The sequence below is a fragment of the Hemiscyllium ocellatum genome, chromosome 26, assembly GCF_020745735.1.
Source record: "Hemiscyllium ocellatum isolate sHemOce1 chromosome 26, sHemOce1.pat.X.cur, whole genome shotgun sequence".
In the NCBI taxonomy this organism is placed as follows: Eukaryota; Metazoa; Chordata; class Chondrichthyes; order Orectolobiformes; family Hemiscylliidae; genus Hemiscyllium; species Hemiscyllium ocellatum.
In genome coordinates this window covers 26,932,440-26,947,680 of record NC_083426.1, presented here as the reverse complement: position 1 = coordinate 26,947,680, position 15,241 = coordinate 26,932,440, and the positions used below count along the sequence as shown (strand labels likewise).

General features: G+C 36.3%; 1 protein-coding gene across 2 annotated transcripts in view; it reads right to left on the bottom strand.

Moving 5' to 3' along the window:
• Positions 1-15,241, bottom strand: part of LOC132828188 (TBC1 domain family member 22B-like) — a 309,362-nt gene that overhangs the window by 178,983 nt on the left and 115,138 nt on the right. For both annotated transcript variants that reach the window (XM_060845124.1, XM_060845126.1), the window contains exons 6-7: positions 10,357-10,485; positions 9,012-9,077 (exon numbers count right to left, since the gene is read on the bottom strand). In XM_060845124.1, coding sequence (XP_060701107.1) covers positions 9,012-9,077; positions 10,357-10,485 — 195 coding nt within the window. The remainder of the gene's footprint in view (positions 1-9,011; positions 9,078-10,356; positions 10,486-15,241) is intronic.

Genomic DNA, 15,241 nt, shown 5'->3' with positions numbered 1-15,241 from the left:
GAAGAGGCAGAGGATCAGACAGATGTGTTTAGTCCTGAAAGGCTAAGAGACTTGCAATAGCAAGACAAAACAATAAAAGATATATATGTAGATGTGCACTCTGAAAAGAAGGCAGAAAATATTCCAGAGGGTTATTATCTTAAAGATAGAATCCTAAGACGAAAATGGAGACCACGGCAAGTTAGTGCAGGGGAAACATGGGCCAAAGTGCACCAGATTGTGTTGCCGGTGGCATACAGACAGGAGGTGTTACAGGTAGCACGTGAACTACCTGTAGGAGGTCACCTAGGGGTACGAAAGACTCAAGCTAAAGTACAAAAACATTTTTATTGGCCTGGAATGCACAAGGATATGGTTAACTTTTGCCGTATGTGTCATACATGCCAAATGGTAGTTAAGCCATACGCAGTAATATAACCAGCACCTTTGTTGCGAATTCGACATTTGAAGAACCTTTCACACGGGTTACAATTAATTAGGTCCCATCCCGTGAACTACATGTGGGAACCAGTACTTGTTAACCATAATGGATGTGTCTACCAGATTTCCGGAGGTAATTCCATTGTGGAGTGTTTGAGGTGATTATGGATAACTTAGGTATACAGCACTTTAAATCCAGTGTGCATCATCCTAACTCCCAGGGAGCTTTAGAAAAGTGCCATCAGATCGTGAAGACCATGTTGAGAGCATACTGTCAGGGTTACCAAAATGATTGGGATAAAGGCATCCCATTCATATTGTTTGCCATTGGAGATGCCCCAAATGAATCTAGTCAGTTTACACCCTTTGAGTTAATATTCAGTCATGAAGTGAGAGGCCCTTTGAAATTAAAGAAAAATTGACAGGACGAAAGTAGAAGATCTCACACTTTGATTATGCATCACAGATAAAGAAGAGATTAAACAGAGTAGGTGAGTTAGCTAAACAGCACCAAAAAAAGGCACAGTATAGAAAGAAGCAGGTGGCAGATAAAAGCCGAGACTCTTGACATTTTCCCAAGGGGATAATGTGTTAGTACCGTTACCAGCGATAGGAGATCCCTTCAAAGCCAGATTTAGTGGTCCTTATCAAATTGAGAAAAAATTGAGTCAGGTGAACTATTTAGTAAAGATACCAGATAGAAAAAAAAGATATTGAGTATGTCATGTGAACATGGTGAAACCATATTACACGAGAGAAAAGAACTGGAGAAACAGGTGTTAGTTACTGCCTGCAGAGTGAGGAATCAAATCCAGATGTGGATTTTAAGGTGCCTCAAAAATAGATTTTAAAAAGTCCTTGAGGGGTGGGATAGGTTAGTAAGCTATCTGTCTCAGGAGCATAGAACGCAGTTTAAAGATTTGTTACTACAGGACACGGACATATCAGGTGGGGAGGATGAATGCTATTGTACATGAAGTAGATGCAGGAAATACTCCTCTGATAAAACAACACCCTATCTGCTTAATCCTCTCAAAGTCAGACAGGTACAGTGGAGGAGGAGGCCATGCTCGATGAGGACATCATCGAACTAAGGCAGAGTGAGTGGAGTTCGCCCATCATCTTAGTTCCCAAACCTGATGGCACTCAATGAGTCTGTGTGGATTATAGGAGGGTCAATGCTGTTACAAAATCAGACTCATATCCAATTCCTAGATTGGAGGACTCTATCGAGAAAGTCAGACAAGCCAGTTATATCACCAAGTTGGATTTAATGCTTAGTTACTGGCAGGTACCTTTATGAGAGTTGGTGAAAGAAATTTCTGTATTTGTAACCCCCAAATGAGCTATATCAGTTTAAAGTGATGCCCTTTGGAATGAAGAAAGCACTTGCCACATTCCAAAGACTCATGAACAGAGTTGTGGCTGGGTTAACAAACTGTGCAGTCTATTTAGACAATGTAGTGATCTTTATCAAGTCCTGGAAAAATCACACGGTACAGCTGGCAGAGCTCTTTGAATGACTACGAGAAGCAAAACTGGTAATAAACTAAAATAAAACAGAAATCGCAAAAGCAGAGGTGATGTTCTTGGGACATAACATTGGTCATGGAAGGTTGACCCCCAGAATGCAACGATGAAGGCCATTGAGGAATTTCCATGACCAACCTCAAAGAAAGAGATGCTGCGATTCTTAGGACTCAGCGGATTAAATCGGAAGTTTGTTCCAAACTTCAGCAGTGTAGTTAACCAATTTGCTGAAGAAAAACAAAAGTTTCGGTGGACAGAACTGTGTCAGGCGGCATTTGGCCATTTGAAATCAATACTAATCACCAAACCAGTTTTAGCTACACCAAACTTTTCAAAACCTTCTAAATTTGCCATTAATGCCAGTGACATTGGAGTTGGAGCTGTAATCCTTTAGGGAGATGAAGATAGGAGTGAACTGCCAGTTGGTTACTTTTCAAAGAAGATCAACGTCCACCAGAGGAAATACTCCACAAGTGAAAAGGAACTATTTAGTTTGGTACTGACTTTAGAACATTTTAATGTGTGTGTCACGAACAATGTGTCAGAGACGGTTGTGTACACTGACCACAATCTGCGTACATTCTTAGAACGTTTTAAGGATAAGAATATGAAACTATTTTGTTGGAGTTTTATGTTACAGACTTACAATTTAAAAATCATACATATTGCGAGTGGGAATAATGTAATTGCAGATGCATTATCGCGGACTTAACTGATAGAGTTTAGATTTGTCTTTATTTAATATTATACAGGGATATGGGAAGAAGTTAAGATGAATTTATGTTAAAGTTATCTGTAAGTTACGATAATGTGTTTAAAAAAATAGAAAAAAATGAAGCCATCTTTTCATTATGATGGTTCATTTTTCTTAAGGGGAAAGGTATTATGAAGATGTGAGTATATTTTAAGAGAGTTCAAAGCAACAGAACTACCGGACGCAGCACCAATAAGGTAACGACGTAACAATTGGTCAAACAATTTGAGTAGCTCATTGCCTGGAGTCAAAAACAAATTCAAATTCAGCCAATCAGTTTAATTGTACTCTGAAAAATAAAACTCCAATCCAGTTTGAACTCAGTTTATTGACAATCTTAAAAGCCAATGACACAATCCGATGCTTTGGGGTATAAGAGAGGGGAAAATTGAACAGTTGGGAGGAGAACTGCCGAGCCCAGCATGTATAAGACTGCCTGAAAAAGAATCTCTTAAAAGTACCTTTTTGATCAGTAACCTGTGACACAGAAATTGCTAAAAAGAAAAGACGACACAGGAAGTTCCAAACAGAAGAACTGAAAGCCATCTGGTTTTGAGATAAACGGTCTTGTTTTGTCAATCGTAATTGGGAAGTTTTATCAGACTAGTGTTATAGAAGGGAAGGTAACAGATAGTTTAAAGTAAGGAATTGTAAATAGTTGTTAGTTAATTATTCTGCTATACTTTAAGAAATAAAGTTGCTAATTTTTAAATAGTTCTTGGCCACCCGAGTTTTTGCAGATTACTGCACAGGATAAACCTTTTCTGTGTTACTGGTTTTAAGTTAAGCAGGAGGATTTGATCCGTGTCGTAACAGTCACATGCAAATATTTCTGTTACACAGTAGGCAGCTTATTGAGGAAATCAGTAACAACATCTCAATAATTATGTAATCAAAGTATTTTATCCAATAATGGATGACATGTGTCTACCTCACTGAAGAATTTAGATGCCCAACATTGCCTTTTACAAGTTCAATCACAGATCATTATCCTAATTCAGCAATTCAAAGTTCTGTTAACCCAAACAGGTTTATTTAGAAGTACTAGCTTTCAAAACACTGCTCCTACATTACAGCTACAGGAGCAGCGCTATGAAAGCTAGTATTTAATCAGTTAGATTAATGCCAACAAGACATGACTACTATCTGATTGAATCTACTGCAAATAGCAGTTAGAATAACCTTACTGAAGCAATGTATGGAGATGTCATTATGATGGCAAGCTCACACAACACCACCTTGGAACTGTTGAACAAATAACAGCATATTAACCAGAGAAGTGCAGTCAATGAAAGGTCAGAAACCACAGGAAAGTTACAAAACCAAGTTTTGAGGTTGCTAGTTCTGAGCTAGACAGCTGTCATGAAACCCTGATTGAATATTAACAACTGCAAAATCCATTTTAAAAAAAAAGTGGTGTGACAGGGCTAATTGATTTTTGAGGCCTAATTTCAACTTCAAAAATGCCAGGGAAAAGGTAGGTTGTTAAAAAAAAATCAAACCTTACCACTTCCAATCTTACAGAAACACATCTCTTGGTTGTCATTGAGACATGATGGAAATTTTTAAGTCTCAAAAGGGACCACCAAGAGGAAAGGTTTGAGAAGCAACCATGTTCACCTCTAATAGTACACAATTTAACAGTCAATGGAATTCTGTGAAACACTAATAACGAGTGCTAGCAATGTTATTTTAAAGCACTGTTATAATACTCAATAAACATTCATGGAGACTTAAATGTTGATGCAGGCACATTTAACTAAGGAATCACAGAATGAGAAAAGTAACTGGTAACATAAAAATAAATTAATCAATTCAGGGGATGTGAATATCTACGACTAGGCGAGCATTATCAGCCACCCCTAATTGCCCTCGAGATGGTGGTGGTGCGCTGCCTTTTTGAATGACTGTAGAATTGCTTCATCGACAGTGTTGATAGGCGGCCAAAAGTCAAGACGCTGTGTGGTTTGGGCTGAAATATGCAGCTGAAAATGTGTTGCTGGAAAAGCGCAGGTGGTCAGGCAGCATCCAAGGAACAGGAAATTCGACGTTTCGGGCATAAGCCCTTCCTGATGAAGGGCTTATGCCCGAAACGTCGAATTTCCTGTTCCTCGGATGCTGCCTGACCTGCTGCGCTTTTCCAGCAACACATTTTCAGCTCTGATCTCCAGCATCTGCAGACCTCACTTTCTCCTCGCTGAAATATGCAGTTGGTGGTGGTTAACCCAACATATTTTATAAATCTTCCTCAAATAAATTGATGTGGGTTTAACCTACGCTAACCCATGCCATACCCAATATTCCTCCTTATTTTCTCGAAAAAGTTACATTGATTACTTCATTCTATCCTTTCTTTCCTAGCCCTCTCCAAGTCTTGGACTTGATTTATCTGTTTCAATTGGTAGCTCAGGAAACCTAAGAGCAGATAAAGAAACACTTGAAGCCAGGTTGGTGGCCTTGCATTTTCGCAATTACATTCCATTTGATAGAGGCTCAGTCAGTCTGGTTGAAGGACTTGTGGTAATGTTACTGATGGAGTATATAAATATTACTACTTCTGCTCCAAATTAGCTTCAGAATTCTTGTATGTCCTCCAAGGAAGAAACAATGTCGTCCATCAATGCTTTACTATTCTTTATGTGAGGAAGTCTGTTCCCACTGCAAATTAATTTGTCCTCCAATTTTCTGTACCAATGCATCAGAAACCAAAATAGAAATTGCTGGGCAACTTCAGCAGGTTTAGCATCATCTATGGAGAGAAAGCAGAGTTAAACTTCGTGTCCAGTTCTGAAGGAGAGTCATTGGATTTGAAACATTAATTGCTTTCTTGCCACAGATGCAGAGTTTATCCAGCAATTCCTATTAATTATTTTAACTTGCTACTGTTCACTTTGCCAGGAAGAAAATAGTTCAAGAATTTAACTCACTGTTAAAAGCCAAACGGCTCCTCAGTCTAGTTTGTTAGGTGGAAGCAAAACTTTTTTGCCCCTTCCATTAAATTATCAACTTTCCACTGGGTGGAAAAAAATGACTGTCTGGAAAAGAGAAGAATTAAAAAATCTTGGGCATGTTTCTGGATCTTCATTGCCTAGAAAATTGTGGGAGCAATGAATTCTGTTGCTTCCACTATCTCCTATTGCATGGTTTGATGCCATACTGAATTTGGGTTCAATACATATCTTTCAAGGAAAAGGCAAAGTCAAAAACTTCTTTCAGACATAGACTTCAAAGCAACATTATTCACTACACATGAATAGTAAATAATTACGTATACAGAAATCATAGTCATACGTCTGATCTTATGTTAGTTATTTCCGTATATAACTGTGTTCTTTATGTGTTCTAATTCAGACATTTTTGAAGATTCCCTCTCATTCTAGTGTGTACTAACTATCTCACTATTCTATTGATGCTCAATGATTTGCAGCTCCATGACATTATCACAAGGTTGCAATTCAGGCCCCAAGCTCTTACACAACTGTTTTCTTGCTGATGTTTGAACTGATACCACAAGGCTTCACTGGGTTACAATTTATAGAATTCCCAGCGCAACTTCCTCCCTAGGTATATCACTGTGTCACAATCTCCGGTAGCTCTGTCCTACTGGTGGTGCTGGAGCCTGGGACCTTGCTTATAAAGATGTGATTGATGCTAATAATTATGCCACACTGCTGCTTTACTAGTCTGTAGGACGACTCTCTGAGTTTTGGTACACGCCCCAGATGCAGGGTTAATAGGGCCATGTGCGCTGCTGTCATGCCTGGACTGTCATTTATTCTCTTAACAGATTTTGTAGCTTTTTGACACATCCGAATGGCTTTCCAGACCATTTTATACAGTACTTAAGAGTGGATGTGCAGTCATGTTTAGACCAGTGCACAGTAGAATGGAAGATTTCCTTCCTTAAAAGACATTCATAAACCAGATGAGTTTTTATGATAATGGTTTCATGGTCACTATTAGAGTAGCTTTTAATTTGAGGTTGAATAATTTGAACCCAAACTTCTCCCATCTATTGTGGTGTGATTTGAACTCATGTCCAAGAGCATCAGCCAGTCTCCAGATTACTCGTTCAGTGAAAATAACATTACATCACTGCATCCCCAATTACAAATGTCTTCAAATATTTTCACGTAATAAATGTAAAGTTAAACAAATGAAACAACAATATTAAAAAAAACTCAAATATTTAACATAGGACAGAAGGCTTTCTTATTCAATTCATATACAAAACAAACATACGGAACTTTTCAGAAGTGAAGTTTTTCCAAAACAGAATTATACTGCTTCAAGTCAAAAATATGCACAAAGCAACAGTATTAATTGGCAAAGATCAGAAGAGACTTAAGAAATACAGAAAAATAAATCTTATTAAATGATCAGGAACATAGGACATACAACCAACAAAGATGCTAAATCCACACTACAATGCTGAAACTTGCTCTTAAAACCTAACCATATGACAGAAATTAATGCCTTCCCATGGCAACACTTGAGAGTCAAAATTGGCAAGTTCTAAGTTGCTGCAGATTTCCCTTGATGTTGCTGTTGCAAAGTCAGGTGGCATGCTGTTTTTGATGATAAGAACATCAAATTATATAATGCACAAAGTATAATTTGCTTCAAACGTGCATTGTGCATTATGCCAATAAAATCTAATTACCATAATAGACACATTATAACATCAGTTAAAGGCCAATGTTGATGAGAGAAATTTGAAGTTTGCCAGCTTTAAATAAGACAGCCAAAAACAATAACTGAATCATCTTTACTTTTCTTCAAAGAATAGAATGAGCTAGCACAGAAGGAGGCTATCCAGCCCCTTGTGACTAAACGAGTTCTTTGAAACAGATTTCAAAGAAAAATTCATTCTGACAGCCCAATCAGTTTACTACAGGGAACAGCAATCAAATTGTTAAGAATATCCCATTCAAAGCTCAATCAGCAGGGACAAACAATTCAAATGAGAGAGGAACGCTTTCATTAACACACAGAGGACAGGGTAATCTATTAAATCCCAAATACATTTTAGATCAACATACCCACCTTATACTGCCTTTTAAGCAAAAAGGTAGCGTGTATCAGAATAAAAAGCAATCAATCAGTCATCTCTCTTCTGAAAGGGTCCAGATATGTTTGATGACTTGTGGATAACATATTTGAAGTTGAAAGAATCTTATTTACCCAAAGAATGGTGAAAATGTGGAATTTGCTATCACAGGGATAGATTGTAACAAATCATATAAATACATTTTAATGAAGTTAGAAAAGCATGAACAAGAAGGGAATGGAGGGCCACAATGATAGATTTGGAAGAGGAAAGATGGGAGAAAGCTTGGATGGTGCATAATACTGGCATAGACTGACTGAACTAAACATTTGTTTCTGTGGCATATATTGGATATAGTGCTACATACATGACAAAGGCCCCAGTTGACGACTGCACAGAGCTTTGGAATTCTGTCCTCACAGGCCTTACAGATTCCCTATTAAAGTTTCAGGTCGAGCACAAGGAAAGTTTCTCAAATAATTCTGAATCATTTGCACCAGCCTGGTTTTCAGCTATAAAAAAACATGTTATAAAATTGCATTTGGCCATGGTCGCACTATTGCATTAATACTTTTAAAGTCCTAAGTTGCTAAGTATTGCATTTAACAGCCATTAAAACCAGCCTTAGATTTAACTATCAACTGGAGGAGGATAGAATCATAGAAAATAGAATGGGATGTTTTCTGATGTGTGTCAAGATATGCAAAGATTTTTAGTATGCTCAATCACTTGCTTACTATAAAAATATGGTTATAATTGGGTCATCACTGTGCTACTTCAACAGCAAGCAAATTATTTGCAAAAATGTCAGTATATATTTGCTGATTATATCCAGTGTGTGTGTGTGTGTGTGTGTGTGTGTGTGTGTGTGTGTGTGTGTGTGTGAGAGAGAGAGATTCTGTACTGAAGTATTCTCAGCAAGTTAACATTCTAACATAAACTAAATCTAAGCAAGCACAGGTACATTAACATCGCTTGCCCACCCAACTAAGATTCAAGCAGCAATTATCAAAGGATCCAAAGAGAGGTGGTTCTGACAAAAGACTTCCATGACAAACATTTCAAATTCTTGTATTTATTTTATAAACATGCTTATTTAATTAAAATGTGCAGGACATAAAAAAAATTGGGACTAACGGGCTTGCAAAACAAAACGAAGAAACAATGTATAACCAACATTAAAACTGATAGTTTAATTACTATTAAAATAAATATTATTTTGAGATATTCTGAGAAAATGAACATTGGTTTGCTCACCTCTTGAACAGAAGGTTGTTGAAAGAGGGGAATCAAGGGATTAGTTCTGGGAATGTCAATGTGAATCTATAAACATAAGGGAAAATTTGTTGAATTCAAAACAGTTCAACAAAGATTTACATTTTGTTTTATTTAATTTTGAAACTATTTTCCTGTGCAGAAACACACTTTTAATGGAGAACTCTTAACATATTTTGTTCTTTTCTCTGTCTACTCGCAAAATTCACTTATTCAGAATTATGTGGTATCAAGAAATCATCTTCTTAGAAGTCAATAAACACAATAATGTGAAGAGATTAAAGGATGCAAAACTAACAAAACTGAACTGTGATTATTACTGAAAATATCACATGAATCTTACAGCCAGAGCTCATCAGTGTTTCGCAATACAGTTTTGTTCCTATTGGGCTTGCTGATAATGCAGTATTTAATTCTTACAGAATACAATAAACAGCTACATTTATGGCAAAAAAATTATTTAAATAGATTTTGACAGTTTGGAACTTGAATACTGGTGAAGAAATTTGGACTCGCAGTGTGTTGCATTTACTTGTGCTAGAAGCTATATACGTTAATGCACAGGACCCTGCTTTTTGCAGACAGAAAGAACATAAACAGAACAATTCTGATTATCTGAACGAGACAGAAGAGGAATATATTGTTCAGACAACTGATTGCTTGGATGATGGATAACATTTTTATGGGACCTTGCGATCTTGTTTGGATAATCCAAAATTCGGATAATTGATGTTCAGATAACAAGGTTTTTTTTATATATATGTGTGTATATATGTGTGTATATATGTGTGTGTGTGTGTGCCTGTGTATGTGTGTATGTACGTGTTTGTGTGTGTGTGTGTGTGTATATATACACACACACATACATGTATATACATACATACATACATATATATACATACATATGTATATGTGTATATATATATATATATATATATATATATGTGTGTGTATGTATATACACACACATTGGGCCTGTTTCAACACAACAAAATTGATGACAACCATTCGCTGGTACATTTCTCAGGCCAATGCCTTGACCAGAGTCAACCTACCCAGTTAAGTAATTCTATCAGTTACTTATACATCATCATTAAAACTGCATCCTCCAAACAATCAGCACTCCCTGCACACACAGTATAAATGTTGGTTTTCCCTTTCAAATGGTATTCTTGCAAGCTATCCTGATGAGTATAAGTCAAAACTCTTAAATAAAACATAATTTTCCAGCAATATTTTGCAGCTTTATTTTACATTTCAAATTACAGCAGTAATTACGACATTAGCAGTTAAAAAAATAAATGTTAAATTTAGAAAAGTGTAGTACTTGTCGATATGTATCCTGGTGATGTTCTTCATTTCTGGAATCATAATATTGTTCAATGAACCCAAAATACTCTTCCCGTTTTCGCTGTAAAGTGATTTCCCTTCTCTCCATATTTGCAGGTAGATAACCCTATGAAAAAGTTAGAGAAAAATTATGTGATGACAGAATTGCAGGAGAACATAACAGGGGCAAAGGAGCAATTTTGGTCTTTTTATCCATTTTGCCACAAGTACACTTTCGCAATCAAGAAGGAATAAAATTACAGTTGCATAACTACCCTTGCGGGCAACTGCCTCACCATTCAAAATGAGCAAAGAAATACAAATTTTAATCCACTATTCCAGCATTTAACTTAATTTATTGTGGTCTTGTGGTCTAGTTAGAAACACTTTCATGTCTGAAATTAGAATCCCCTGCACGCTTCATCCCCAGACTTCAACTCCCAATAAGGGAAATGAGATGGATGTGAAAGGGGTGTCCACAATACGTCCAATCAGAAATTCAAGAAAACAGAAAATTGGCTTTGAGGAACAGTCATATCAGACTCAGAAATGTTAACTCTATTTCTTTGTCCACAGATGCTGCCAGACCTGCTGAGTTTCGCTTTTTTTTTGTTTCAGGTTTCCAGTGTCTGCATTATGTTTATCTATTATGGCTGGTCAGGTGTATAATCAGCCTGCCAACATTTCCAGTGTTTTCCAAAAGGAAGTCCAGAAACACGGAAGCAGCAATATTTTTTCAGTCGCCAGCAGAATATTATAATGCATAGTGGGACCAGGGGAGCTACAAATTTCGGTCCTGACTTTAAAGCTTTAAATAGCTGGTATAGTTTTTTTTAGACAAGCCAGATTTTTACCTAGAAACTGACAATAAATCTTTCAACTAACATATTGCAGAAACAATAAAAACAATTCAAATTAATTTGTACTCAACATGTCCATGAAATGAGACTACATAATACAATTAGCTAACAGGTCTAGTTGGACTATATGAAATACCACGGGGTCTCACACTCCTGTCAAAATCACCTCAAATAATGTATCATCTTGGAAAAACAAAACAGTGCAAGTGTTATTTTGTCATTATCAGCCATGTCCTTAAACTCTCCTCCGTTTCTTCACATTCAACAACTGCTATTATCTATTCAGATGCACAGTATTCACTTTCCTACCAAGATACCCATGGACACAGCACTTCCCTAGTCTTGAATTTACAGCTATTTACAGTTTCTGTCCTAACTTTCCTCATGCTCTTTCTAACCTCAACTCTTCCATGAAACCCACTTTTGAATCCCTTGAATTTATTCTCACTAAGTTACTGCATACTCAATTTCCCTTCAAATGCTGGCTGACATTATAAATCCTCTCTTCAGTGATATCCTTTTTCAGAACAATAGCAAGCCCTCTTTCTCCACAAAGGATCTAACTGTGACCATATTATGATTCCAGCTGTTGGTAATAATGGAAAGTCAGACCACAGAATGAAACATGGTTTGATTGATTATTATTTTTCTTTTATGTTTACTACAAAGGTCAGTAATAGAATATATTCATAGAGGCTGTGATTGTATTGTGAACAACAGAACATTAAAAAATCACATTAAAAAAACTCAAACTATGCCACATTATAAAAGAACTATTGAACCATCGCATTACAAAAAAAAATTGTGTCAGCAATAACCTTAGAGATTCTCCAACCTGAATGAAAAGTCCCCCCATCTCCATTCTAAAGTTCCGGATCAGCTAGTATGGTTCTAACAGATTTCCTTTTGACAATTTTCTGCATTCACTGAATGCTATTTTCTGCGGTTAATGAGACACTTTTCAAAACATTCCCTTTTTTGGGTGGGGGGGATGCAGAGATGGAGGTTAAAGAGAAGTGTCATGTAGGTTTGCAGTAAAGAGGAACCTCCATTATTTGGCATTCGATTATTTGTACAAAATAATCCCCGCCATGTCATTCAGATATTCTAGGTTTGTCTGTATATTGCTATTATTTGGAAACTTGGAATTAAAAGTAGACTACGGATAGCTTTTAGTCTTCAAATCTGTGAAGGTAACTCCTGAAAAAAGGTCAACAAGTTATTTGAGTAGTGAATTAAAGACAATGTTTGCAAAGAACAGCTTGGAACTTAAGTTAAATGTTTCAATCAGTGACTGCGGGCAGTTTACAACAGAATGTTTACAAAGTTGAGTTTTATAACCTGCACAAAAAGAGATGCTCAGGGTCACAAATAATCCAAAGAGAAGAGGTGGAAAGAGTCACTCAAGTAGGAAGTTAAAGAGTCAAGACAGAAGTGATACTTCCCTGGGACGGACTAGTTGTAAGAGGATATTGGTGCTTAATACCTTTCTAATTTATCTTTTCATATATATAGCTTTTTACTTTTCTCTTATAAAGTAGTGTCCTTTGTTAAAATCCTAATACTCAAAAAAAATGTCTAAACAAGTTCTTCTATCGAAGCAAATCTTTATTACTCCTGTACGCAAATCTTGCAAGGAAGATTAACATTCAATTAGCTCTTGTGAATCAGTCAGCCAGCAGCAAACATAAGAGATGACACAGCTTGCCACTGTTTCCTTCCATTCTATGGGACAACTTTACTTCAACTAATGTTCCAATGAGAGAATTTTCCAAGATGTTGTTCTATGTGTTTTGAACGTTGCCTCCACTGTTGCTAAAATTCTAGAATTCCCTTGCCGCAGCATGGGTGCACTAATCCATCCATGCGCTGTTGAAATTCAATGCCACCATCACCACTTCAAGAGAAATTAGGAATAGGTAATAAATACTGCCAAACAAACAGTAATGCCTACAACCCATGAAAGAATTTTCAAAAATGAAAATCCCTGTACATTGTTCTTTTCTCAACTCAGAGCACTAAAAAAACACTTCTTTGATAAAACACACCTTGTTGCAATCAATCTAGGAGTGATTAAAAAAAGGGTGGGAGCAATGTACTATTTCTCCTCACTACACAAATGCTTCTATTTAGCTCTTCTGCTCGTCTATCTATATTTTTCCATGATAAATACTTCCACACCACAGTTCCTCATTGTTTGCAGTGCTACAATGGCAATTTTGCTGTACAACACATTTTTAAAAAAATTTCAACTCTGTTAATCTTGTATTGCTTACTCATATACATATATTGCATCACATTTAGCTTTGGGCACCACTTGAGTGTGGCAGTAATACTCAAGCCATAGAAACTTCAGGAGTTCACCATTTGAACTGACATAACTAAGTTTCATGTTGAGCTGCTTCTCTGCCTCCAAGGCCTTAGTCATTTTCAGTGCCATTCTCACTAATGAAAGAAAAAATGGGTCGCTGATTTGCAATCACATTTTTATTTTTTCCCACCAAGGACAAATTTCATCCCAAAAGTGTCCCTTGCATTATAATTGTGGGAATACTTTATAAACAGTAAAATTCAGAAGTTGCACAAAAGAATGCAGAAGACCTGATGTCTAAAAAACATTAGAAGTTAAAAAAGAAAACCAGAAGTTAAGACACATTCAAGTAGCAATATCCAATTACCGGCCTCACATGGAAATTGTTTCAGCTGTGATTTGTTTATTTAGAACATAGAAATTCAAGTACAAATTACAAGCAACTTGAAATAATACAAGAATAGCACATAGTCAGATCTTCGGCCATCTATTTGTAACAGGCAATGAAAAATAAAGAAAGCTGGAGGAAGTGACGAGAATTAAGAGAGCATTCAAAACATAGTTCATTCATCTTTAAGACCTTGACATTACTATTACAATAAAGGTCAGCACTAGAAATGGGACTGAATCCTCTTGAATGAAGTTCCATTCATAAAAGGCCATTGCCAATCTGGATAAAGAATTCTTCCCTGTAGTGGCACTGTAGGATTTCAACTTATCCATTTAATCAGTTCTTACTAAAAATAAAGTTTTAAATATAAGTGGTGCTATTAGAACCTCTTTAGATGAATTTGAAAACCTCATATGAATTGAAGCAGCTAGAATAATATCAGTCCAGTTAATATCAATGCTTTCAGTTTCAAATGCGCACATTCATTATTGTTTCCTAGTATTAGAGCTTGGTAGCGCATTTAAATTGGTTTCCATCATCAGTGTTACCACATAAAGGAAGCTTTCAAAACAAAGAAATGAAACAGCATTACAATGAAAAAAAAACTCTCAAACAAGACCAATTTTTTTAAAAAAGAAAACAATATCATTGACAATATTCTTCAAGACTTAAACAGCATATACATAGTATAATAAAAAGTGTTTAAATAATAAATTTCTAGTCATTAGTCACATTTCTACCACTTCAATTTTAAACTTTCTAAATTTTAAAGTTGATTTAACTATTGTTCTGTCCTAAAATTTTCAATTGACCCATTGCATCGGCTATTTTGGCTGCTGATTTGTTTGTTCATGTCCAATGTTGCAATTTTCCCAAAAGTGACCTTCCTTTTGCAACTTTTACTTTCAATTCTTGAAATTTTCTTTGTTGCCCTATCATTATTAAATCAATTTTGAACATCCAAAAGAATTCATGCCTCCATACTATCCAGGAATAGCTATGTACTCAAGAATTTCTTAAACATAACTCCAACATTTGGATTTTTCCTACTCTTAAGCAAGCTTTTCATGTAATATAAAATCAAAATGGCTACAGCAAAGAAGGTTATTCAACCTGTTGTTTCAGTGCCAGTTCTTTGCATGAGGAACACAGCAGGTCTCACTCTCCCTTAACGTTTCTTCTCTCGCACTGCTTCCTACACTTTCCCTCATATTGCCTTTAGTTCAATTGCCAATTGCATGTACAATGCTCAATTTATTTTAAGGGATGGTCCAGGTGAACATTAATCATTACAGCCATGCTTCAAATTAAACATGAGGCA